General features: G+C 40.1%; 1 protein-coding gene across 8 annotated transcripts in view; it reads right to left on the reverse strand.

Annotated features, from left to right (window-relative positions):
- The window catches only part of Pnut (septin 7-like protein pnut), a 42,194-nt gene that overhangs the window by 1,372 nt on the left and 13,328 nt on the right, over positions 1 to 27,494 (reverse strand). For 5 of the 8 annotated variants that reach the window (XM_076377635.1, XM_076377630.1, XM_076377628.1 and 2 more), the window contains 9 exons: positions 7,509 to 7,974; positions 5,729 to 5,936; positions 5,398 to 5,650; positions 4,892 to 5,081; positions 4,633 to 4,798; positions 4,121 to 4,162; positions 3,321 to 3,456; positions 3,068 to 3,231; positions 158 to 2,150 (listed from right to left, as the gene is read on the reverse strand). In XM_076377635.1, coding sequence (XP_076233750.1) covers positions 1,991 to 2,150; positions 3,068 to 3,231; positions 3,321 to 3,456; positions 4,121 to 4,162; positions 4,633 to 4,798; positions 4,892 to 5,081; positions 5,398 to 5,650; positions 5,729 to 5,936; positions 7,509 to 7,974 — 1,785 coding nt within the window. In that variant the 3' untranslated portion in view covers positions 158 to 1,990. Of the gene's footprint in view, positions 1 to 157; positions 2,151 to 3,067; positions 3,232 to 3,320; positions 3,457 to 4,120; positions 4,163 to 4,632; positions 4,799 to 4,891; positions 5,082 to 5,397; positions 5,651 to 5,728; positions 5,937 to 7,508; positions 7,975 to 27,494 lie in introns of those variants that run through there. The other 3 variants (XM_076377633.1, XM_076377632.1, XM_076377634.1) reach the window with 3 other exon arrangements.

The raw sequence follows: 27,494 nt of genomic DNA on the forward strand, positions 1-27,494 counted from the left end.
TTCATTGGGTATTATACCCTTTTAATAAAGATTACCGATGGTTTCCGTATTCGTTAACATCTGCTTATTCAAAATGAAAATATGTAAAAAATTTTCCATCACGTACATTCAACATTTGTCTATTAATTAAATTTGAACATATTGTTTTGTATAAAAATGATCTCACTGATTTTGTATATTTATACAATTTCATAAATTGATCAATTTTATTGGTTCATTAAATGAGCAGTGTGCACTGTTATACGTAATTGTAGTGTCAATACAGCAATGTGAAATCTAATCATGCCAAAATATCATGCTTCAAGAAATTATACACTTTATGGGCCACGACCATTAAGCCGCATGCTGTTTGCAAGTGTTATCATCTTACTCTTTGTTATCTGAATGTTAATGTGGTGCACGCTTTACATATTTTATAAAGATACTGCAACATTTCTTTTAACAAATATTCGTAGATAAATCATCTTATACTTAAGATAGTCGTTTATTAAAATAAAGTAACTATTGACAATTGCTGAATCAAAACAACGCAACGTACTTTAGATACTGAAGTGGTCTTACAAATGTACAAGGTATTTTGTACTCTTACGTTGAATTGCAATGGACTGGAAGTTTTACATATAAACATACAAAATTACTGTTTTTAAACAGTTCATAATGTTCAACATTAATAACATATAATACATAAAACAACATTACAAGATGTTAGAGAAATGAAATATTCAGGGTGCGCTTCTTTAAGTTATTTTTTTTCTTCGTATGTTTCTCTAACATCTATTCATGTGTTTAACATTTAATACGCAGAAAGGCTAAAATGAGGGTGACGAAAATGGTTAGTAAATGTTTTAGGAAAGCATTACGTTTATTTGCGAAAAGATTTAATGATGGAATTAACAATGTATAATAATCATTTGTGAGTAATTATTATTGATCGTGTGTGGCATTACTCTTTATCAAGCTGTCCCTTATACGATTGTTTAGATTTCTTAGGAATACTCTACCTGTAAGGCAACAGTAATATAAACATAACAGGAATGTCAGAGACACGTGAATTGGAATGTATAAATAAAAACAAAATTACAGACAGCTTGCTCAGAGTTTACAATAGCTTTCCATATGCTATGATGTGTGAGTGTTATTGAGTTCATACAGATAATTATGTACCAATGTAACGCACGTTACAGTGAATATAAAACGTTGTGAGGTTTATAGGAATATAAAGATTTTTTTGCACTTCTTACATAAAATTTATCAAACTTTGTGCCAAAAATATACCCTTCTAAATATATCTATAGGGCGAATATAAGATTACTACTGAAACCTTTTTTTCGATATGGACCTTTTCACCTATCTTTACTCTAAAATTTAGCTTCTCTCGCAGCACAAAGTCTATTGATTTTTCTTCCCCTGTCAATTCATAATTAAACATTATTAACTATCAATATACGTCAGTGTGGTGCAAAATTTATCGTCTGTACTCAGTTCTTTGTTACCATTAGACAAGTATCGGTGTATCAAGTGATAATTGCAGATACCACTATTTGGTTCGAATTAGAACTAACAACGAATCATTTCATATCATCATAATTTCAGATGTATGTCTTTATAGCTTTGTGTTCAAGGGACTTTAATATGTTTCGGCACACCATCGTTCTCATTATCAAAATATCAAAAATAAAAAAAAAAAAAAATACAATCAACAAAGATGCTTACTACTTACACTGAAATCGAAATACTTGACTTTTCACCTATTCCTAGTGACTGTAAGTAGAGTGCCTTTCACAATAACGCAAAAAATAATCGAGAAATTCGCAAGAATACAAAAATGAGTGATGGGAAATGGATTTTTAAAGTTTTCTAGTCATAATGAAGACACGCTTTGAAATATGCATATAAAATGAGATCGATGTTGTTCAAGTTGAAAGATTTCATCCTTGGACACAGCGAAGTAGAGCTTTTGTAAGTAAATGTAGACAAATTCTACGATCTACTAAGGATGCTCGGGATGTTGTATGACAAGCTGTATCTGTGTAGGGCTGTCTTGAAGTGATTTGAAACTGGTGTGACGGCGTAGGAGACTTCCTATCCCTCGGGAACCCTTCAATGTACCCCCGCCACCGCCAGATCCCTCGGAAGACACTGATCCCGTCCTAAATTAGGGACACCCCGATATGGTATACACACAACAAACAAACAAGCGCAAGCATGACATAACATTCGTCCATAAAGCTTTTTTCTTTTTTAAATAATATATTTTAACTATAATACTTGTTACATCGCAAGGGACATTCAGTGCTGACCTTTAACTACGCGTTCCAAAGAGAGAAGAAAATTAGAAAATATCTTTATATGGTTCTTTTCTTCTATTTTACTGTACATATAGTGCATATATCGAACGAACGTGACATACAATCTAAAACACGTAAAAATGATATTTCAAGTATTCGAAATGACAGTGAAAAAAGAATCAGAAACATTGAATGTAGAAGCAAAAGCATTTGAAATGTTTGTCTATGAATTGATGTGTTTGTATACTCTGATGGAAAGTTATTATCTTGAAACGGAGCAACATTGTTTAATAATTGCTGAATTGTTTTCAATTAAGTTCAAAAAGACGGCTAGGTTGAACATGCTTATTAATAATTATTAGTAATTTCCTGCTATTAGCTAAGCGCTTATTATGAAACAACTTCTACTGAATGTTTGATCCACTTTTGAAACTTTGAAATGTTCAAAAATTATCAAAGATTGTAATCGTGACTGAGATTAGTAGCAGTAGATTATAATAAAATACAATTATGTACGTTACAAGCTGAATTAAAAAATGCTTTTGTCATATATGTTCCGCTGAATAATTCTTCGAAGCAAGAGATTGAAGCAGCTTCTCTACTTCCTTATAATTATAAAGCTAGATTTTTTACTTTACAAAATACCTTTCCATTCGTGCAAGAAGCAGTTCATTTTCGTTTTCAACATCTTTTTATACGAAAAAAATTATAAAACGTGGTGATCATGAGAATATGAGTAATCAAAAGCAGACCTGGTACAGTCGAACAAATATACTTACTCTTTTGAATTCGCCTCTAGACTGCGCCTACGTAATTCTTCGATACTCTGCCCGGTTTGCTGTTCCCATGCTGTTTTTTCAGCCTCAAATGCTCGCCTCTTTTCCTCCAGTTCGCGTACTTGCTGTTCCAAAGAGCGACGCATCTGTTCGTGCCTTCTTTGTAACTGCGAACAAATTTTCTTCCTCGTTAAAGCAATCTCTTCGCTCAGTTGATCGCACAGAGAATATGAACAAAAAAAATACTACCACTTACATCTGCCTCTGAATCCTTCAGCTTTTGTTTTTTCTCTCGTACTTTCATTTCAAACACTTGCTCCATATCAATCTCCATCTTCTTCATTTTATTATCATGTTCTCTCTTCTCTTCCTCCAATTGAGCCAGAGGATTCCTACAAAATACATACAAATAATACAAAATCAAAACACGGTTACACGAAAAAACACACTGAGTATAAATCTTCAGTCTTTTGCTTTGACTAATTATTTGGTTTATGTTTGTCGAGTGATTCTATCTACGTGTGTGGGTACTTGAAAAATAAAAATGCAGATTTCGTCCTGGTATATGGAATTCACAGTGATTATGATTATAAGGACAGAAGACACAATAGAAACACATTTTTGAGTCGATATTAAAAGGGAGAATATTCGTTGAGAGATACCAGAATGAAGTACATACTAAAAGCAAGCAGACACCTCATGAACTATACGTAGGAATACTGAAAATATGTAGCAATATATTTCTCTGCCGAAACGAAAATGCAAATGACAGAAAAAACATCTTATAATGCGATCTACTGATGAAAACTAAACGCTTGATTAGAGGGTTCACTGATGTGATCTATTTATCTGCTTTTTTTTTATTATGATTGACACACTTTTGTATGACAACAAATTTAAGAGACACAGTAGATACAAACGTTCTGTCTACTAATGGAGTGAACCCCCTGGAACTAAATATAAATGCACCTAAAACTAATACGCAGTAAATAGAAATCGAACAAGGCTTGTGCACACAAAACTATATTACACGATCCTGGCCGGAAAAAGACTTACCACACGGTCATGAAACTGTTCATCACTCCTGGGGGGCACAAACTAACCAATAAGAAATCAGCATTAAAATTCAAGTAGAGGATTGTATTATGAAATAAACATGTATTTTCAGGATCACTTTTGTCTCTAGCTTATACTATAATACGTTCGAAGATTACTGACATTACTCGGTTTCAAAGTATAATGTACAATGTTAGTCTTTCAAATTTACCCTTTCAATAGTTTGCATGCACAAGCTTTTTTTTTTAATTCTCATAGTAAAAACAAAAATATATGCTACAAGCACTTGTATTTATTCGCAAAAAAAATAGAAAGTTGACGTAATTTGACCTATTGTAGGCTTTTATGTACTGCTAGATACTTAATTGGTTACATGTTGCGTTACATCTTTTTTATATACCCGTATTGGTTCTTGAATGTTTCAATAGTTTCAATAGATACGACTTCTTCGACTAGCGAAAGACTAGCGAAAGAGACGTTACAGATTGGAAACGGTAGTGTAGTACACTTACTTATTAGAGACTTTCGTCGGTTTTCCATCCACTCCAACGCCAGCCAACGTGCGACACCGGAAATTCTCGTAGTGCACGTTATTCGTCACGTCTTTCAAGTCTTGTAAATGCGTTCTAATTACCATATTTCGAAGGGCTATGAAATCGCAATGCTCCAAATTCTCCACTAAACAGTTGAAAAAAGAAGGGACATGATTTCCTCCAAACTTTTAAGAAAATATCTCAATCGATGTGATTCTAAAGTTGCAGAATTGCGCACCTTCCGCGACTCCCCACGGATATTTCCTTCCACGAACTTTCCTACCGTCGTGTTCGACAACAGTATTCGCACCCACTACCGCAAATGGCACTCTGTCTCTGAGAACTTTATGCAGTTTACTTTCCTCCTCTTCCTCCACTTCCGGAAACTCGTAGATCTTTATTTTGTGCTGAGCTATCTCGTTCAGGATCTGCATAATGAGAAAATCTTATCTTAGTTCCTAAAATTGAAAGGCCTACTTGCTTATTATAAAGGCTTATGGAAATTGATCGAATACTAAACATTGTGAAGTTTTGAATTACCGTAACTTTGTAGAAATTCAACTAAGCGATGTGAAACTAGAGGAATCATTCTTTAAAAAGACTCCAGGAAGATCAGTTTACGACTTATTTTTAAGAAGTTATAGTATTTCAAAAATTGACAATATTTTGACTTAATACTGAATTTACGTGGGTCACTGTGCATATAGATTTCGTTAACTCAGCCCCAGCAAAGTTGGTACATACTTGTTTCTTAAAGTGAGCACATTCATCTGGGGTCATAGTGTCTGCTTTCGCGATGACAGGTATAATGTTAACTTTGTCGTGAAGACGTTGCATGAACTCAACGTCTAGTGGCTTCAGCCCATGGCCTGAGGGTGCAACGAAGTAGAGACAGCAATGCACTCGGCTATCTGGGATTTGTCTTCTAACCACACGAGACTCGGCATTCAGGAACTCCTCGTATTTTGATTCAATATACTCGATTACTGGTACCCAACTGAAATACATATACATCTTTTATTAATCTCGAGGTTCATCCTTTGAAAAGTACAAAAAATTGTGTAAGTTAAGTTACCAATTACTGTTGTCGACTGCATCGCCAAAGCCTGGTGTATCAACCACTGTTAACGTAAGGTTGACACCGTTCTCTTTCAATAGCACTTTGCTAGTCTCTACAGCTACAGTCTTTTTAACCCTGAGGCTAGGTCCAGGGTACTCGGCACTGTATATATCGGCGAGGAACATTGAGTTGATCAAAGTCGATTTGCCTAATCCAGACTCCCCTATAAACAAAAGTTAGAAAAAAGAGATAAATACAGAGAAATAAAATTAGATATCGATGGATAGTAACAGCTTCCACAGATTAGAGTATTAGAGTATTAGAGTACTGTCTCGGTATTAAGCTCACTCATATATTTATGAAGATCTATGGGCCACTAGAGTAAAACCTGATTTCAAAATCCTGTTCTTCATTAAAGAGTTGTCACTGAGACATGAATCTATAGCAAGAAAGCACTGCGCACTTTTTCCCGAATGTTTCTTTTCGGGACCACTCCAAATACCAAACGGTACCCTGACCTTTCGCGTACCTTGAACTGGCAAAGTCCCGGCGTTTCTCGCTCTCAAGGATAAGCATTTCAATTGCTCTATTTACGGAGAAATGGCTCTGTTTATACCGGCACTAATAATAGCGGCACTCCGCCTATATTCTCGAATTTCTAACTATCATCTCAGCGGTCGTTTATCGCAATAACTTTCGTTCCACTGGCTATTGCAGAACTGTAATAGCCACCTAAACGCGATAGCAAATACTGCGCATAATTTCAGGCTCGGTACATATTAAAAAACAATAGCAGGCTTCTATTCAGAATGTCCTTATTACTGAAACAGAATAAATGAAAAAAAGAAAAAAAAAGAGCCGGAGCTAATGCAAATGAGAGCCCCTGGTTATTCGAAGACAGCCCCAATCCAGCCGAGCGAAAGAACGTTCTACACGTGTTAAGCAGATGGAAGTTCATAAGGCGATATCCTCGATGAAATTGAAATACCAACCGGAGGAGAAACGGATCCTTTTGTCTTTCGATCTGCGAGCCTCGCGAAAGAAAAAGAAAAACGATACGCCCATTGTACGCTGCATTTGCACAATGAACGTTAATGAAGGGAGTCGCAGGAAGGCATACTATGCATTTTTCACAACCCATTCGCGAAAACAAACTCGCTTTGGAATAGGGTATACGCGTCGGTCGTTCCCCGCGATATAACGGTCATTACTTTTGTGCGCAATCCTTTTCGCTGATGCTCGCACATTCTTTTCGAATTCCACGCGAGAGGAATGAGAATCGCGTTAGTTATTTGCATCGATAATGTATTCGTGTAACTGGGGGATCCTATGTTTATTAAGCGTTTCTAAATTTTAAGTGACGTTTCGAGAGCTCATCATTAGAGAGATAGGAACACATCAATTGTTTCTTGGACATCTAATTCACGAGTAGTATGATGTTGATCCCTTCTTTCCCAAATTATTTCACCACTGCAAAGGAATAGCTGATTTTTGAGAACTTTGCATGTCAGATGTGAAAAAGAAATAAATATGAATTTGAAGGTCTAAACGTTCGAATACTTGAAAATTTGAAGGCTTCCCCTATCACTTCTCATTACGAATTACTAACTGTATGCAATAAACCCTAAATCCCAAATCCTAAAAATCTGCAGAACTTCATCCTCCGACGTCCCTGAGTAATTCCCACCGTTCGACCACCAACAATTCTAATATTAATTCACGAAAACGGCTCTTGTCGCCAACAAAAGGGAATCTAACATAAACAAAAGTTGTATATATAATATAAAACACTAACCGACGACCATCAGAGTAAAATCGAAACCCTTCTTAACAGCCTTTCTATAAACTTGATTGGGCAGGTTCGCGAATCCCACGTATCCATCGAGCTCTTTGGGCTTGGTAGGCGGTGTTGGTCGCGGATGGTGGAGAACAGCGTTCTCTTTGTTGCTATCGGCAGTCCTGTTGGACTCCTGCTTATTGCTGTCCTCGGACGCATCGTTCTGATTCAAGATCACCGTGGACGGAGGCAATCGAGGCTTCGAGGTAGGCGCCGAAGATGTGACACTGGTGTAAACCGTCGAGGAAGCTGGTGGCACTGTATTAGGCGAGGCGAGCGTCGTCGTGGTCGTGGTCGTCGTCGATGACGTGCACACTGATGGTGCTTGTGACGGTGGTTGAGGAGGTGGGACTGACGGCACAGAAGGCGACGATATTATTCCTGCGTTGTCGCCTTTGAAGAACAGCTCACGCTTCGCCTGTATCTGGAACAGAGAAACATGTGCACTTGTTAATAGTGGGCTTGATTCTGGACCCCAGAGCTGGGGTGCAATATTGCTCTTCTCGAGGTTTACAGACGAGCATATTGCAGATGCAGCAACCATGTAATTTTGGGGCCACTAGAAATATACATGCTACTGCTCACAAGTTTCGAGCATGTCGGTGGTGAAAATTTCTCAATAAAAACTGAATTTCAAGCTCAATATTTTAACCCTCGGACAGTTGACTGTTTCACATTCACGTGAGTCACTTTTGATCCACCGTTCGCTGTCCGAGGGCTGAGTGAAACACTCGCACCAAATAGTGAAGGGTGCTCTAAACTTCTGAATAGATAAAAAAATGAACTGTAGCTTCTGTTGAACAGATTTTAAGAAAGCAGCGGGAATTCGAAGTATCACTGATGATCATCGTGATACTATTAAATCATAATTCAGCGATTCGATAGTGCTACAGTGTAACACAGTAAATTCAATCGAGCAAGTCACTTGAATGATTGCAATTCACGACGTCTTGAGTTTCCGCTTTGATCCTGCAATGGACAATTTCGTATCGGAATATTCCTCGATTCAGAGAATCTGAAAATGGTCCCTCCTTCTACCGACACAGATGAAAGCCTGCTGCACAGTACTCTATTGAGGCCACTGTTCATCTTCGGGCATTATGGCACTGAACTCGACGCAGAAGTATCCATCTGCGCCAATAGCCAGCGTTGATGCGAGAAAATAATATCGTCTGATCTCGTATGCAATCCGTGTGCCACTGGGAGTACATAAATGTCATACTGGATGCTTTTCCCACTTTATAACGATATGTCAGTATGATCTACTTTCAATTCTGATTTTATTTCGAACAGAATAAAACACGTACCCATTGAAGTCTACATGATTGTTTCTAGACCACTATAGGTATAGCCTAGTAGCGGCAATCATTGATCCAACAGCGCGAATTAGAGGAAACCGATCGTTCTACTGCGTTTTCTAGAGGGTACTTCAAAGTATAATAAACTGTAGTATAAAGTAATAAGAAAAAAATATTTAAAAAAGAAGAATTTATCGTGTACTACTGCGTTTTTTTTTTTTGGGACACTCCATATATAAAGAGTGCAAATTCTTGAAGCTTATCTTGGACAGCCTTCCTCAAAGAAACAAAAATTTTTGACACAAAAATTAAAATTCCGATTTTACTACAGCTAGGTCTAATTTCCTTTTTTGCTTTTTATTTTTTTATCGCAGTTGATGACAACAAAAAACCAAACAAGTTAGATTTTTGAAAAATTGACTGATCAAATTGTTTTCCATTTAATCCTTTTCTGTTTCGATTCCCAAAACAGCTATATCGTGCATAGAGGTCAATAAACGTAGACGAAAACAAAAACAGTGCAAAAAATAACACTGCATCGCGTTGCAACGCTAGTTTGCTTACCCGCGATCGATATGCTTTACGTATAACACCGAGCTGTGTTCAGGTTCGAGTGCTGCAGTGTCTTATGAACTTCCGGTCGGAAGTGGTCGTTGTCCGATGCACTAAATACAGGCCGCGATGCACCTGACGAAGTCCAGGTACATAACCCGTACGTGATATAGAATTAGTTACAGGACAGACGAAGACGACTATACTAACGTTCGTGGTGGTAGTTTCTCTGCGACTTCAATATAAATGCTCCCATTTTGGTAGCGTGTTATACCTCTCCAAGGGGTGAGAAAAGATCACATGAAACGTGAAAGGCCATTTTTGGATCTGTGTAAACTTTTTGGAGCAATGATGTAAATATAAATTTACAGATTTTCAAATTTTGAGATAAGTAGATACGTGTTAATTACAATTTTTACTAAATAAAAACGGTTTTCTTCGTCTCCTGAAAAATCAATTTTCGCAGTTGCATGGAACCAGAGGTAAGTGACTATTTTTCATCTTTAGGAAACGTATATTACTACCAAAGTGAGACCACCTATTTCAATGTCACTCTGTATAATATGCACTTAGGGTACAATAGTACAAGCCACGGTGCATATTACGTATTCGCGCGAAATTTGATTCCCCAGGCTGCATCTCCCTAAAAATTTTATTCCGATACGACTGACACCGTCTTCTCCGAGCTAACACAATTTTCTCATTTCCTGAGTGGAAAATGTAACGGTGGAAATAAATGGGTTTACGAGAAAATTTTCTATTGCATATATACATGTATTTAGCGTCAGAGAAGAAGAGTGAGAGGAAATATTAAAAAGAATGCTTTCGTAAAAGCCTCGTCTGTGCGAAAGCATGCGAGCTTTTGCATTTTCGTTGCATTCCACGGCGTCAAAGAGAGGCGTTTCTCGTAGCTAGACGAGCCACGGACAACAAAAGGAAAGAAAAATTTCCTACGCCACAGTTTAATGCCGAGGCGTAGAGGAAAGAACGCGCACGGAGAATCGTAATACGCTACGTGTTCCCGTTACGATTCAATCTTTACCCCCGCGTAGAATATAAATTGAATAGCTGGTTTGGGCTCGTTAAGGAGTGACGGAACGTGCGTAAGGTCAAGGCGGAAACGAACACGTTACATTTTCTATTGAGCTGCTCTACGACTAAAGAGCCTCGAGAGTCCATATATGTAGGTTCAACGTGTGAATTAACTAATTTCCGTTATCCATCGGACATACAAGTTCCTAAGTCTCTTGTGACACTTTTTGTCTGTGTTTCTATAAAAAGTTACTCTTTTCTTCATTTTCTCAGCACTTCAGGAAGTACTAATGTCGATGGATTAAGACAAAAATGCAAGGGCTGTTTTAAAGTGCTGTAACTTTGCGGAAAAAATTGAAAACTTTTGGGTAAAAATTGGCCAACTTTGACTGACGATAACTCCGCAAAAAATCGTCGTAGGAGTATGAACTTTTTTTTAAATTAAAGCTTGAAATCTTCACTTTAAGACACTATGTTTCGATTTTAAGTTTTATTTACTACTATTGCTATAATCCCTTAGATCTGAGGGCATGTTTGGCGTGTTGAAAATTGCAAAGTTTGAAGGGATGTACTGACTTGCTAAAATTTTTTCCCCGAATGCCATTTGCAGTACCATAAAGATCAGATCTTCCCCTTCAATTTAAAAAAAAGATCAAGTTGTTGCGATTTTTTTTCGCAAACTTACAGCAGTTTAAAGTTGTCCATGCATTTTTGCAGCGCATCGGATAAAGCTCACGCGGCGGCAAATGCAAGGGATATTTTAAAGTTCTGTAACTTTGCGAAAAAAAATCGCAGCGACTTGATCTTTTTTTTAAATTATAGGGGAAGGTTCGAATTTTACGCTACTGTGAATGATATTCCCGAAAAAAATTTTTGCAAGTCCGTATATCCCGTGAAACTTTGCAATTTTCAATATGACAAATGCACGGGACGCACAGACTCGCAAAAATTTTTTTCGGAAATATCATTTACAGAAGCATAAAGATCGAATCTTCCCCTTCAATTTAAAAGAAAGATCAAGTCGCTGCGATTTTTTTTCGCAAAGTTACAGGACTTTAAAATATCCCTTGCATTTACCACCGCATGAGCCCTATCCGATGAGCTGCAAAAATGCAAGGGTTACTTTAAATTACTGTAACTTTGCGAAAAAAAATCGCAGCGACTTGATCTTTTTTTTAAATTGAAGGGGAAGATCCGAACTTTATGCCTCTGTGAATGATATTTCTGAAAAAAATTTTTTGCGAGTCTGTGCGTCCCGTCAAACTTTGCAATCTTCAACATGACAAACGTACCCTCAGATTTAAAGAGTAACAGCGGTAGGAGTGCACTAAACTGAAAATCGAGATAGAGTGTCTCAAAGTAAAGATATCGACCTTTAATTTAAAAAAAAGATCACGATTCTACGACAATTTTTCGCGAAGTTATTGTCAGTCAAAGTTGGTCAATAATTGTCCAAAATTTTTGCATGCTATCAATTTTTAAGCAGCGTATATTGCGCCTAGAGTCTCCAAATTAACTAAGAAACAAAGCTATGTCCTATGTCTCTGTTTACAAAGAGGAGACAAATTAAAGCACAAAGGGAATGGATCACAGTGATGGTCCTATCGTGGCATGGTTGATATGCTTTATCAGCTGTGAACCTGAGGAATCTGGGTCCTTCTCTCACTCAATAGGTCAATTAATACCTAATTAATAGGTATTCCTCACTGATTGCTTATTACCGAGAGTACATAATATAGAACATCCCTGCTTGCTTCCATCATTAAATGAGCCTCGCAGCCTCTCGATTTCTCAGTTCCGTCATAGGCAAGGCTTTTCGCCCCAGAGTCCCCAGAGAATGTCGTATGCTGGAAACTGTGCGCGTTTTCGGGTGAAATGCTTTGCTTACAGAGAAGCGTCAGCTCGGAGAGTCAACGAACCAACGATTGCACTTTAAAGGCGTTTTACACGTTGCAATCGACGAGGCCAGACTGCACACACAACGTGAGCTGCTCGAAAATGAACTCTCTTTAGCCCGACTCTGTGCTCTTTTTCCTTTTTTTCAGGAGAAGTAAAGTAAAAGGGAACGAGAAAGATCGTTATAGCAAAATACCAGAGCTTCCTAGCTGGGAGGCAGAAATCTGAGGTTTATATTTGAGTCACGAAAAAGGTGGCACGCAAGCTGCGTAGCACGCGTAAAAGAGCAATGAAAAATAGAGTGTCAGACACGCGTATTTCGTTGTGGTGGCTAAAAATATACACCGTGGTCAAACTAGTTTGGGAAACGTTTGAGTTGAGGCTGGAGAATGGTCGATCTTGGATGATGTTTATTATGGTTTCTCTACTTACTACGATCTCAAACATAAACCTTCATTTTATTGCTACTATTATCAATCCTACAGCGAAAAATGATACAGACAAGCCTTAATCTAACTTTCTTCTTCATACTCTCCTACTATAAGTTTAAATCGATAAGGATCCCAGAATTTTCTCAGATTACTTAAAAAATTAAGCTTGGACTCAGTTTATGAACCATAATATATATTTAGTATAAAAATACAAAAAAAAAGTAGCAAATAATCGTTGTATCACATTTCTAGCTAATTTAAGAGAACGCAAAAATGACTTTACTTGAAAATAGAAAACTGTACATTGCAGAGTCCCATCCCAAAATTACGTGAAAAGTGTAACGACGCCTGACCTGTCCCGAATGAAGTTACTACACTTGCCTTGTCAATAAGATACCTATGACTAACAAACTCAGCACAAAGTTGATTATCTAAAGCTCCCCTCTCTCTGGAGTATCTCCAAAAAAACTCCGTCGGAATGTTGATTAAGGGAGACGCCCTTTATTTACGTTCACAATGCAACAAAGACTGCACGCGTCGTATACGAGAGAGATCTCTGGGTGGCTTCGTTCGGACCGAGTGCAACATCGTGGAACAGAAACCGGTCCAGTGCGCATAAGACTGCACACCGCGAGACAGCCTCATTCCGAAGTCCCTTGAAAGATCTAAAGGTGGTGTGCAGCGTTGTTGTTGGCAGCGGTGGTGGCGGTGCTGGTAGACATGCACCGTGACAATTTACCAGCGCTGACTGACTTCCACTCTTAAACCTCGAGGCTCCTTGGCTAGGAACACCGAACAATGGAAAATCAAAGAAGCTTCTCGGAATGTAAGAATATTCCAGCCTACTCGTCTCCTCCTTCCCGCCATCCCTCTGCCTCCTCCGCAGCCAAGGATAAGCTTTCAAGCGAACAATACAGTCGGCGACTCTGTTACGTAATGGTCGTTGGTGCAATCAACGAAAATGCATCGCGCAGGACAAGTGCTAAATCGTACTAATTGTTGCGAGTGAAAGCTACAATGATTTCCATGCGCAACCTGGACACGCGAACCGGAAGACTGAAGGACCTCTTTTATTCTAGGTAAGAACCTCTTGGATTTATCTTCGGAGACCCTTCATGGTGCTTCTTTCCTGAGTCTGTTTTTGCACAGGACGTAGCAATATTTTGAAGGATGGGAAGAGAGCTCCAATGGAACACAAAATGTCCTATGTCGGTATATGCATTTGAGAATTATGTAAAAGAAATGGGAATCCATAGGAAATACGGAATTCGATGGGGTCTTTTCTTGTTCGGTGGAATGGTTCTAAATTGGAAATTAAATCAGCGTGTATATAGGTGTCGGTAGAGACAAAGCGTGCCCGTAAAAGAAGAGAAAATCTGATAAAATGCAATTCCACCCCCTCGTCGAGGCTCCAAGCTGCTTTCAGCTGACGCTGCACGAGTTAGAAATTGAAGTGGGAGAGACAAGTCACTCGAGGTGATTCCCCGCTGGCGATAGTCCGCTCATTATGAATCCAGCATTTTTTCGGCTGAAAAAACGGTGTCAGGGGAGAATTATTAAATTTTCTTTTTCCACCGCTGGGCGCAAATGATGTCAAAGTCAACACCGTGGCAATTTAAGCGTCGAGAGACGGGAAAGAAGGTCAAAATCTCTCTCGTTATTCTTTGGAAGTGTCGTGTATTGAAGATAGTGGAATCTAAATTTAACTCGCCGTTTGTTTGCAACCTGTTTCGCTGGGTCCCGTGTTCTGCAGCCTCGCAATCTGTTAATCTAAGGTTCCTTTTTTCTGGAGAGTTGCACGGTTTGGTACATAAGGTCGCTGCTGTATCAGTTCCTTTTTTTAACGGGGTCAGGGAGAGGCTGTCCTATCAGCGAGGGCTCAATTATTCATCGAGTTGCAAATTAATGCACAGCTGGCGTACGAGAAATTACTGGCTAAGGGAAGGGTCGAAAAGCGCGCGAGTCTAGGGAACGAATGAGAAATTTACGTCCGACATACTGTGGTACTCCATCAGAGAAGAACTATCATACACGATGCCTCTTTTTCTTATCAGGGACTCGAAAATATTCTACAGAAACTGTGTAAACACATTTTTTAATCAATAACCAACAAAAAAAAAAAAACAGTAGAAGCAATTAAGTGATCTTTTCTCCTGAAAAATCTACATGAAATATCAAATTTTATCTGTTCCATCAATAATGGGATTTCATCTTAAGCTATTCTAGTTTGTCAGTCAAAAGCCTCTTGAGTACTGTCTATAATAGTTCTGCTGTTCGTTAAAAAAACTAGTGTCAGTGGCAGATAAGAAACCCAATGAACGTGGGTCAATAATCTTGGCGAGTTTCCACGTAGCGTCATCGTCATGGCACACAGCCGATTAAATCGATTCGCTAAGAAAAAGCATCGAGCATTTCCTCCCTCTTGATCCCGAATCCCTTTGTTTCGAGCCTCTTCGAGAGCACGAGTGGCTTCTTTCGTTTTACACGATGGAAGACTTCTGCGATTCTCGAACGAAGACAAGCCAGTAAACTCTTAATTAATGACGGGCTTTATGCTGTTCCCTCTCTTGACGTCCTAGAGCTTCGATCGCTCTCCTAACCGACATCTTATTCCGCGTAAAAGTCTATAGGGATTATTCATTCAGTCCTGAACTGGAGGCACGAATAAAGGCAGAGGATTACCTTCTGTCAGTGGCTTCCATCAATTCGAATACTCTTGCACAGTGCTTCTAGAAGCGAAAATTCGCCAGGCGTTGAGGGCTTAACAAATTTATATTCGGTATAGTTTTCAATTTTGAGTCTCGAAGAAGCAGATTTTGCGCCAGATGAATAGCAATTTGCCAGAATATTGTCGACAGGACGGCTGCATACTTTTCTGCATGTCGCCATTCTGCAGAAAACGCGAGATATCGGAACGATCCTCCGCGAGATCCACAGAGAAGTTTCGAATATCCGATGACGCGGCTATTTTTAGCGGTTGCTGCGGTTGAATTGCATTTTTCCATCCCGTAATTTGTAACACAGATACGGGTGCGTGTACGTGGGCAGGGGTGGTTGCGGTGCATGTAAGACCGATGGAAAATATAGCGGCATAAAAGGTAGAGTGGGAGGGGGGGAGAGAAAGAAGGGGGCTGGGAACAGAAATCAACCGAGGCGAATAAAATCGGCTCGCGTTTTTCTTCGGCCAACTGGCTCCCAGTGGCATTCATGAATTCTGGAACCGAATGAACCACGATATTCCAGGAAGTTAAATTCCCCTCTAATGGACCCAATTCCCATCGAGGGAGAACACTTGTTTTCGCTTCCTGGCCTACGGAATACTTTCCTTCCTCTTTTTTCCTTTCATGGACTTCGCAAAGGTCTTCGATCGAGAAAACCCTTTTGTATTATCGGCTGCAGCGGATCTGTGGATTTCGTGCATCCTTCGCTTTCTATTATTCTACTGAAGCACAATCTAGTTTTGCAATTCTCTCGTGAGTAGGGCGAGTAAAAACGAGGAGTAAAGGCTCGTTCAGACTAGTCAAGTTTGTTCAATTCAAGCCACTCGTGCGCAAGTAGCTTGATATCAAGTTTGCGTCCGCACAAGTCGAGTTACTTGAGTTCGAGTGAGGTAGTTAGAATGATCGATCCAACGTGAGCATACTCTAAGGCGAGGAAAAGTTAAGAGAACCTCAATTCCATTTCAAGCTTAAAAGGATATTTCAAGTCCAGTGATTAACAAGTTCACATTTGATCAAGCTACTTCACATTACTTAAATTCAAGTAACTTGATTAATTTTAATGAGCCTTAAACATATGATACATCGTCGACGTGATAGAAACCTTAAGAATTGCACCAATGGGGCGCAGATGGTTGTCCATGATCGTGGAACACCTGTCGTGTTTCTTTCCAAAGCTGAAGATAGTGCCTACGGATAACGCGAATTTGCCGAGACTAACAGGCAATTCTTCTCGCGACAGATGTTAAGTGTGCTAAGACAGATGTTAACTAAGCTTGTTGAAATAAGACTCGAATCACTAATTAATCGTTTAGGTGTTCACTGAGCGCGAAAGCCGATTCTACCTACAGCAACGTTAATGTCACGCCTTGGGAGATAAAACTGACAAAAAGCAAGTTTAGAAAAATTTGAATATTTAAAACATTTGAATGTTTGAAAAATTTGAATGTTTGAAAAATTTGAATGTTTGAAAAATTTGAATATTTGAAAAATTTGAATATTTGAAAAGTTTGAATATTTGAAAAGCTTAAATATTTGAAAAATTTGAATGTTTGAATAGCAGCCGTGTAGTTACTTGGGGAAAAAAGGGTTAATAATATTAACATTTCAAAATAAATCTAATCATCGACATATTTTAATCATCTACACTTAGGGATTAATGTAATCTCTCTAAATTAATCACAGCATCAAGACCAGCAGCGTCAAGAAACCAATATATTATTAACCCCAAAAAGAAGAAAATGTACCATCGCGTATAAAAATATGCTGAGAAAAATATGAGTTTTCTCGACTGATTTCCCAGCGGGAAAACCGACGTTAGTTTGTCATCGAGAACTTCTAGGGTGGGAAATTCAAAATTCAATACTCGCCCCATGTTCCGGGAGCTCCTATTCGCGAAGTAACAAACGGGGATGGTCTGTTGATAAGATTGAGTAAGAACACTTCCTGCGTGGATCCCAAACACGAGCGTAGGTATCTAGGCGATGTTGAAGTTAAACAGAGCGCTGTGATAACTGGCCAAAGGAAACTACGCCCTGATCTTAGAGGAGCAGGGGGGGTAAACATGTTACAGGAAATGCAAAACACTGAGAAGTTTTGTCTGCAAACACGGCTCGAGCTGCAGGCTATGCGAGACCGCATACAAGGAAACACTTCCCTTAGTACACTAGGAGTTTGATAACTGGAGTTTCAGAGCACGCCTTGTAAATGGAATTTTCAAGATTTTTGTGTCTGACTGGTGAGAGGCTCGTTATAAGCTCGTCGCCAGTGAGCCATGAATCTATAACCAGAAAACACTCTAAATTCATCTCTCCTGAATTAAAACCAACTCTCTACTTGGTATTTTGTGAATGAGGATTTTCGAAGCCGACCTTATCAAATCGACTTTTTGTACAAAAAATGTTTTCAATACCCTCTCTTTTTTCTGCAAATCTAAAACGAATATCGAGGAGAAATTCAGCCACGAAGAGTCTAGAAAAAACGAGTGTGCACATCTGTTTCCAGGCTTTCCTGTTCACAGGCTCGTGAGCACAAGCGACGTAGCATCGTCGGCTCGAAAAGAGAAGAATACTTCTGCTGTGCCGACGCAACAGTATTGTATTCTGAAAGTTGCACGTATGCAACGCACCCACGAGCACGGAAGAAGATACCCAAAAACAGGCTGAAGGCTGGAGGAACGCGTTCGATCGCTGTCTGCATGAAAAAACCAAGGCCTCATAATCGACGACTCCTCTCTGCCATCGTTAGCATGCGACAGAGGTGCTGTAACGCAGATTATGCAGGCAGATAAGGCCGATTAGATACCGAATCCATCTACTTGTCGTCACCCTTCCCCTAGCTGCGATTAATTCATGTCTATTTATAAAATAACCACTTTGTAGCGAGGAAAAGCGAGGCAAGATGACGACAAGTTGCTGTAGTGGAGTTAAAAGACATTTTTGTACTCGGCTGTGGACCGAGAAAGAGAAGATGTTTCTTAGAATATTTTCTAGATTTGGACCACTGTACAGGGCCTGATAAATTTTTTTTGAGTCTCATTTTGCAGTAGATTTTTAGTCTGAAGCCTCCTCTTTCTAACGAGACCTTAAAAATTCATCTATGATTTTTTTCCGCCGAGTTATCGCATTTTGGACGAAAAGTGTGACTCTGGAACTAGAGTCACCCAATGAGCCAGGGATCGAAAAAATTGTCGATCTTTGACCTGCTGTAACTTTGCGAAAAAAAATCGTACAACAGTGAGCCTGGTCTCATTTCAAAGGGCAAAGCCCCTACTTTCTCGCTCCTGAGTTGAACTTGTCTGAAAAAATTCTTGAGTCCACGATACGCCGAGAGAGAGAAGGTAGTTTTTCCTTGAATCTTTTCCAACTTCAGACGACTCTCAGGAACTTGATAAATTTTTTTTGGGACTAGTTCTGCACTAGATTCCAAGGCTGAAGCCTCCCTTTTCGAACGAGACCTTAAAAATTGATCTACGATTTTTTTTCGCTGAGTTATTGCACTTTAACTGAAAGTGTGACTCTGGCACCAGAACAGCGCAATAATCCAAGGGTCGAAAAAATCGTCGATCTTTGATCTGCTGTAACTTTGCGAAAAAAAATCATACAATAGTGAGCCTAGTCTCATTTTAAAGGGCAAAACCTCTACTTTTTCGCCCCTGAATTGAATTTTTTCGTAGATCATTTTTTTCTTGACTGCAGGCCAAGAATGAGAAGGTATATCGGAAGATTGAAAAATGCCTTCCGTCACACTGGACACGTAGAAACATGGCTCGAAGCCACAACTCTCATGAAAAGTGCATCTGGCGAGTCGTCGACATGCAACCGCGGTTTTATGCACGAAAAAGGGAGCACAAGAGGTGAAGCTGGCCACGAGACGCAGCAAACCTCCAGCTTTGATCTATTTCAAAGGCGGCCTCACGTTTCGCTAACAAGCCGCGAAGGCATACGCTCTTTATCGACCAAAAGGAGTACCCAGAGCGCCCACTGCTGTCCAGATTTATTTCGAACTTCACTTTAAAATGCATAGGGTCACCTTTGTACGCAAACACTTCTCAATTATTTTGGACAGGTCTCTGGCAGCAAACTTCCTAGCCTGGGGATGGGATATCGAATTATCGGAGGAACGAAATTAACCAACGAAACGCGAAAAATGAATAGTCTTTCTACCTGTTTGAAAGCAGTCCACGGTACGTCGTAAAAAGGACGCCTCTCTTTTTGCGAGGGGGACCTCTCCCTCGTTTCCACGACGACGAGGCACGGAAATTTATGCGAATCGCGATAAACGAGTATCAGAGAACTTTTCCGAGAGCCTTGGATCAATTTGAATGGGAAATTTAAAAGCGGCGGACAGGATTTATGCAACGGGGTACAGCTACCAGTCGTGAGTCGCGACTGCTTTCACAGCCACGGGATTCACTCGCTCGCGAAGAATTCAACGCGAATTAAACGGCAGACGCCATAAATCTGGGCCACGCGTGCGATGATAATTGCACGCGACGCTCCCCTTCGCCACGATTTACGAGCATCGGCTTTCAAGAACTTCGACAAGCTGCGTCACGCTGATAAAAGGAGTTATTTCTGAGGACAATGCGTTTCAACAATAAGGGGGGTTTCAGTCAGTGTTGCCAACTCAATTTTCGGTTTTTCATTGAGAGAAGACATTCAAAAATATCTAAAGAAAAAAGTGTAGATTCTACAGATATACGAAGATACACGAAGCTAGACTCCTGTTCGATTTTCAGAGAACTTATATGAAACCCTTTCCACGCATATTGCACTCCTCTGCAATCCCAGGTGCAAGCTCAGTGAAATCGATTCAAAAGGTTCATCAGCCTAGGCCTTCGAACGGCAGTGAGAATCACTGTGTGACCGCAGGATCGATACGCGTCGCGATCGTGGGTAGGAGAAAAGGGAAATTCGAAATCGCCTTTGTGCCCTGCTAGGTTTCCATACGAACGACTAGGTCCTCCCCCTCTCAAACGGTGTCCAGGAACCCCGTAACCCAATAACTCTGTTACCGGACGTTCCATCGTCCCTCCGCTGGCTCCCTCGTTTCCCGACCGTCCTTCAATTTTTACATCTCTCTGATCAGTCGTTCATGGTCGGCTTGTCGAAAGCCTCGTCTATCGAAAAAAGCTTCGTCTAAAAAAAAAAAAAAAAAAAACGATTCCGCGAACACACATTAATAACACGTCGAATTCCTGTACCCGAGCGAAATCTATTTTTTTCGTGGTACTTCAAACGAATGACCTATTGGCGATTAGAGCAGTGGCCATGCACGCTGGCTAGTGCCCTTTTTCTCCCTAGTCCCTAACTGGAATGAAGAGAACAGAATTGCTCTGCTGATATTACTTTTGTTCCTGTGACTGTAAGAATTCTGCCAGCATCAGAGAGGAATTATTTATTGGAGCGGAAATTTGGAAAGTTTCGGGCCCCGATCTGGTCTTGAGAAAAACTGATCTGACTTGGTTTCGAAGCCTCAAGTACCTGTACATCCCTATTACAACCTTTCCTTCTAGTACTCTCATTTTACTCGAATGTTAGAGAACTCGACATATCTTTTTATTTATATTATTTCTCAATAGTAGTACCTCCAGGATCTGCAGCGTGTCCAAGCTGGAGCGTGCCACCTAAATATCTCTTCTATTGTTAATAACACAAAAATCTAGAAAACTTAAAAAAATGATTCCATAGAAAAGATGATATTCCCTGATATTTCTCCTTTGAAACCATTTCAATTATACTACGTACGATTTTCGTGTCATTAAAAAGAGAAGCGATATTTAAACAGCCTGCTTCAGCTTGGACACCCTGCACATTATCTTACAATTATGTAAAGTATAAAATTTATTTCAAGATAGGACGGAGACTTGAAAAAAGTTCCTCCCATATTATTATCTTGGTATTTTCGTTCTCTCAAGATCGCAGTTTTTTGCTCCATTCGTGAAAGCAACTCGTTTCCAGCTGGACGAATAAAATGCTTGTTAACGACTCGAGCAAATTGCGACAGTGTCTGCTCATCGCAACAGCCACGGGTCGAATGGTGACCCAACGCGTAACCCAATTCGCGCGAAATTCGCTCGTCTAAAGGCTACAGCCCCATCGTTTTCGCCGTGTGTCCTCGACCCGAGCGAATCTCCTTAATTAAAGGTCTTTCGTAAGGGCGCAACGCCCCCGTGAAACTCTACCTAAGATGCTGGCGTCTCGCACGTGCCAGCACAACGTCTTGGCTAATTTCGTTCAATTAACGTCGACTGCTCTGGGAGAGGCTGACGCTCTAAATGAGCCACGCTGCAGGATTAGAAACTGTGCCCCTTGGAGATCAACTGGTCGTTTCCTAATATCGCTACGAAAATGCGAGGTTGAAGGCTTAACAGGCAGCTGATCTATCTTCGCGAATCGCGATGCAAACGAACGTTAATAACCACGAGGAATGCGTCCCAAAACGGTGATCTTCGGTGAAATATTCTCCTCTTGCAACTTCTGGGGAATGCAAATTGTTGGGAGGAATGCACGAGCTATAATTTTCTAGTTATTCGATGATGGAACACCCGTGAGCACGTTTATGGTTGATGGTGTTCTAGGAACGTGGTGGGTCTAGAAAACGTGCAACTGCACGTGAATGCACAATGTTTCTCGGCAGCAAGACGTATGCGAGGAATATTATATGGTTGGGAAAGCTACCTTTCGTTTCTAGACCTGTAGCCGTGTAGGAAAGCGTCTTCGGAAAAATTCAATACAGGGGCGTGAAAGTAGAGGCTTTGCCCTTTGAAATGAGACCAGGCTCACTGCTGTACGATTTTTTTTCGCAAAGTTACAGCAGGTCCAAAATCGACCACTTTTTCGATCTTTGGATCATTAGTGACTCTAATGCCAGAGTCACACTTTTCGTTCAAAGTGCGATAACTCAGCGAAAAAAAATCGTAAATCAATTTTTAAGGTCTCGTTGGAAAAGGGAGGCTTCAGCCTTGGAATCTAGTGCAGAACTAGTCCCCAAAAAAATTTATTAAGTTCCTGAGAGTCGTCTGAATTTGGAAAAGATTCAAGGAAAAACTACCTTCTTTCTCTCGGCGTATCGTGGACTCAAGAATTTTTTTCGGACAAGTTCAACTCAGGGGTGTGAAAGTAGAGACCTTGCCCTTTGAAATGAGACTAGGCTCACTATTGTACGATTTTTTTTCGCAAAGTTACAGCAGCTCAAACATCGACAATTTTTCGTGCCAGAATTAGTGGATCCTAATTTAATTAATAATAAAGAATATGTTTTTCGAGTATTTCTGATACGCGAAATATAACTCCTATCACGCTAGAGTTTGACCACCATTGCTAGATCATCCATAAATTCTCATTAAGAACCAAGACTCTCCTTCCATAATCCAGAGACCACTACTTCTTGCTCAGGCAGTACAAAAGCGAAACAATTCACACGAGGGTTAGTTTTCTTCTCCATTTCCCGTTTATTTTCTCTCTCCTCCCACAGTTCCGTTTCATTCAAGTCGTTTGCTATTCATGTAAAACGGCGCAAGAACACGCGGGAAGGTAGCTACAAGCAGTTCCGCGCGCGTATCCTCCGCGAAGGGGTTGATACTGTACTTTGCCGAACGAAGATCGCGCGAGAACGTTGTTTGGGGGAAAAAACAGGGAGAAAAAGTGGGACGCGGCCTGCTTTCCTGAAAGGGTACTTTGTGTGCCAGTCCAGGCTTCCCCTTCGCGTTCAACGGAATCGTACCAGGGTCATTCCTATGCATTTGCACACTATACAGGTTCATCTTCGCGTTCCTTTAACGAAACCTGGCCTCAAGGTTTCCACGGGAGGGAAAAAGTTGGACAACGATCGCCCCACGGCTTTCATTAGACACCCTCGGACCAGGCGATCGATCTGTTACGTTTAAAAGCTGTTACACCCTCGATGCCGATAAGGGGTGCATGTTGATCGCGTACATGTTTTATGAATTGCGCTTCCCAGAGATACAGGGTATTTCGATTCCACTAGATATTGCTGCGCACAGTTTAGAGAGACACTCGAAATAGAAGACAGACCAATAAAACAAATAATAGTGTCTCGATACAGCTTACAAATGAAACTATCTTTCTAAGGCTCATTAATTCCCAAGTCGAGCTAAAGTACCTTGTATTCTATAAGCTACTCAGAATCTCGCGCTGCAAGTGGAAAAGGAAATCCCTGAGGTCCCTCCAAAGGGTGGTACTTATCGAACGCAGAACAATGATCTCATTTAAGGTCGCCGCCGCTCGGGAAGTCATAAATTTCCATTTTATCGAACACGAGCAGACTCTCCGCCCTTCTTGGAAATCTCCATAGCCTCCGTTTCATCATCGGTGCGTGTTTGATGGCGGTAAGAGAGTCGCAGGGGCTGATCGTTCGCGGCGATAATCCGTGGTCGCCTTTTCACGCAGAGTCTGAACATCTTGGGGTGGCCTGTCCGCTTCGAAGACTAACTTCAGCCTGAGTCTACACGCGCGCAGTTTAATTTAAACTCCGTCTGCCGAATTCTTGTTTCTCTTTCCCTTTCCCAGTGAGTCACGAATTACGGTGTATTTTTCTATTGTCTACGACACAGCACGAGGGTGGGACCCTCGCTCCATGCCGCCCCCGTGGTTACGGGAGCCCTTCGACGATATATACATGTAGGACTAAGGGTGCCCACGTGCATTCTCACAGTGATTCTCAAATTTTAGAGAATAATGCTGGTCTGACCAGCTCTTGACTGGTTCTTCAGATATAGAGTTGTACAGGGTGATCAGTTTAACTGGAAACCTTCTAATGAGTATTTGCAGCACTTACAATAAATGCTGCCAACACTCGGAGGGTTTCTAGTTAAACTGATCGCCCTGTATATGAAGACCAATTCTAGGCTATTTTTTAAGAAATAGTGATTCTTTAAAATGACACTCTTGATTCCTTAGATTTTCCCAAAATTTGGATTAGTGAATATTGGAGATCATTGTGAAGGAATATTTTGTAGAATTTCTGGTCATATCATTTTCTAAACAATTCTAGTAAGTATATAATTACATTTTTGACTCTAGCTTGTAGAACGAACCTTTTTATTGGACCTCTAGGGCTTGACGATATTCTAGACCAGAGTTTCTCAACCTTTTTTTTGGCTTATGGCTCTCTTCCGTAATCGATCACCTCTATAACCCCTTCCCCCTTTCTTTTTTCTTGCCACCGTCTCCCTTTTATTCACCTAACCTCGAAAATTCGGTTTTCGAACACCCAAGGGGCGATATCACCTAAGATATTATCCTCTTCGAGAAACTCTGTTCTAAACTGAATATAGTGAACACTACATAGCTCTATTAATTAATAAATAACCTTCACTTCAGTTATAAACTGCACCATATGGCCCACTATACTGCATCTAAGAAAACAAGTCTAAAGTTTATCGACGAAAACTTGTTGAGCTCGCAAGTGTCAGAGAGGAATAAGAAGTTTGGCTGTCTGCCCCACTTGGGCTTGAAAAAATTCGGTCATTGAACAGGGGTAAAAATAGTGGGTCGATGGGGCGCGGTTTGAAGAATCGAAAGCACATGCTTGACGCGAAAGAGGCGGCAGGAGAATTAAAAGCTGAGTTTCTCTCTCTCTCTCTCTCGTGCACGCACCAAGGCCCATGAAAATGGAGATAAGAACGCGCTGCCATATGTTCCACCCTCGCAGTGTTTCTCCATCGCCCTGCCGTCTATCCTTCTACCAACTGTGAATCCTTCTCTCGCACTTTTGTGCACACAGCGTGATGGAGAGGCAGCCTAGGGTAAACTTGCCACGTGTTCGCGACAGAGATTCTCATCGATCTCTCTGACTCATCCACAACACGCAATTATACGACGTCGATGCAACGATAAGAGCCTAAACAAAGTGCACTGAAAAATCTTCCCCTCTAGGAAGCAGAACCAGTTATCACGATCATAAATATTTTATGAGGCTGATAGGATATTATTGTTCCATTTTTCTGATGAAAATTGACGGTTTTTATCAGCAGAACAGAAAATACGTAACAATAATTCTGTGGCTTTCAATCGATCAGACTTATTTTTTTATTATCGAGATATTGGTACTTCGAAATTGCGACCTCGATTCTTGCAATTTCATTTTTCAAGGGGAAAGTTTCTTCGATTCAACTTCCTTCTGCTAAGATATAAATTCTTCTTTATGTAGATTCCAATTAAAATATAACCTCAATCTTGTTGAGAATTTGACTTGTGTCGTTTTACCTTGTAATGAGAGAATTATGGAAGTCGAATAGAAAAGTTTCCCATATTTCGCAATCAATTTTTCCTGTGGGTCATGATTAATGGCGGTAGCTGATGCATCGCGAAGCACCGATCAGTAAGGATAATTTACTGTTTTTGTGGACCGCCGTCGAGACAACTCGCCTCCGTGAGTCATAGCCAGTTTTCTCACGAAGGCACGAGAACGAAATAAACGGGAACGATCACGTGATATCCCTTTATGTAGGGTTCTCGAGCGGTGAGACGAGCGACCTCCACTGTGTCAGAGGTATAAAATTTGATTCTTCGAGTAGCCGAGATTGAGTTACAGAATCACGAGGTCTGCGACAGGGGCCCCTACACCTACCAAAATCGACAACGATTTCTATACAAAATTATTTCCCCTTTATTAAACGAGTTCCATGGCTCGAAAATGTTACTAGAATACTTTCGACCATCTACAATTAGAGGAAAGAAAGATACAGATACAAGAATGTTTTTTAGAGGATAATTTGTGCAAGATCAACTCTGCCAATTTACTGAAATTAAATTTGTGCACAGAAACCTCGTCTTTCCAGTTGTCATTAATACCTAAAGTGCATTAAACATTAATTAACTTTAATAAATGCAATCTGTAGACGATAAAGAAAAGTAACATAACAGCTTTTTGACAGAGGTGTCTCATTTGTATTCATTGAAACAAGGCTGAAGTTGCAAGCAAGCCGCCATGTTGAGCTTGCAGAAATTTTCGTCAGCAAAAATTACAAATACTCCCTCTGTAGCTTTCTTTTCCCTAACCTCTTTCTTTATCAAGTAGTTGAACTTTTATGGGCTTATTAAAGTCGCCAGTATATTACAAATTTATTAAATTAGACAGAAAATTACAATTACTGCGAACATTATATGTTCTACTTCTATATTTCTCGAGATATGAATGTGGTTTAATTTTAAGACTCGAACGCGTGCATTTGACGTTCGGGCAATTACGAAACACACGTGCACAAGAAGTTCTGAGTCACCAACCATTTGCTCTAAGAGGAAAAGTAGAAGGCTTAAACAGAAATCAAGATATTTCGCCGAACAGCTATGAAATTACATTCCCGAATAAATTCTAAAAATATGACGAAATCTGACCCCTCACATTTTAAATTCATTATGGCTTCCGCTTCGTGTAATTAACCTCTCCACAATTAAACCGTGTCTGTCATTTTTATAGAATTATCGATTTCAGGTTAACGGGGAAGCTCTTCCATGACACTTCTAAGGTTAGAAGTTCTATGACCTGACTCCGTTAAACGTACCAGGTTAAGTTGATCGATATGAAATCTAGCGTGAGAACTAATTCTGACAGTCGTGCAGATGTCTGAAACGTCCCCTTCCCTTAGATTCCCAGATTCTAGTGCAACTCTTAAATATTAACAACCCCTAGTATTCTATATTCTGCAATATTCAATCCCACGGAAACCATTACTCATGCTATCACTTATTTTACGACTAATTTTGTCAGTAGAAGCATTAAAGTAATAAAAGAGAAGAAAGATACATAACCGCACTTATAAGGACAAAATCGAACATAGATCTACATCTCTAAACGCCACAAATTATCCACTCACCGAGAGAGGGTGCTACTCCCGTTCGACATAGATTGCTCGATGATATCGAGAAATCACTTTAAACGCTTGAAAATAAAGGGACAAGAAATGCCACATTATAGATCTGTGGTTGTAAGGCAAAACGACGCAAGTCACATTTTTCTATTTCTATCTTAATTCTCCTTTATGAATTTGTA

This window comes from Calliopsis andreniformis, chromosome 5, assembly GCF_051401765.1.
Source record: "Calliopsis andreniformis isolate RMS-2024a chromosome 5, iyCalAndr_principal, whole genome shotgun sequence".
Lineage (NCBI taxonomy): Eukaryota > Metazoa > Arthropoda > Insecta > Hymenoptera > Andrenidae > Calliopsis > Calliopsis andreniformis.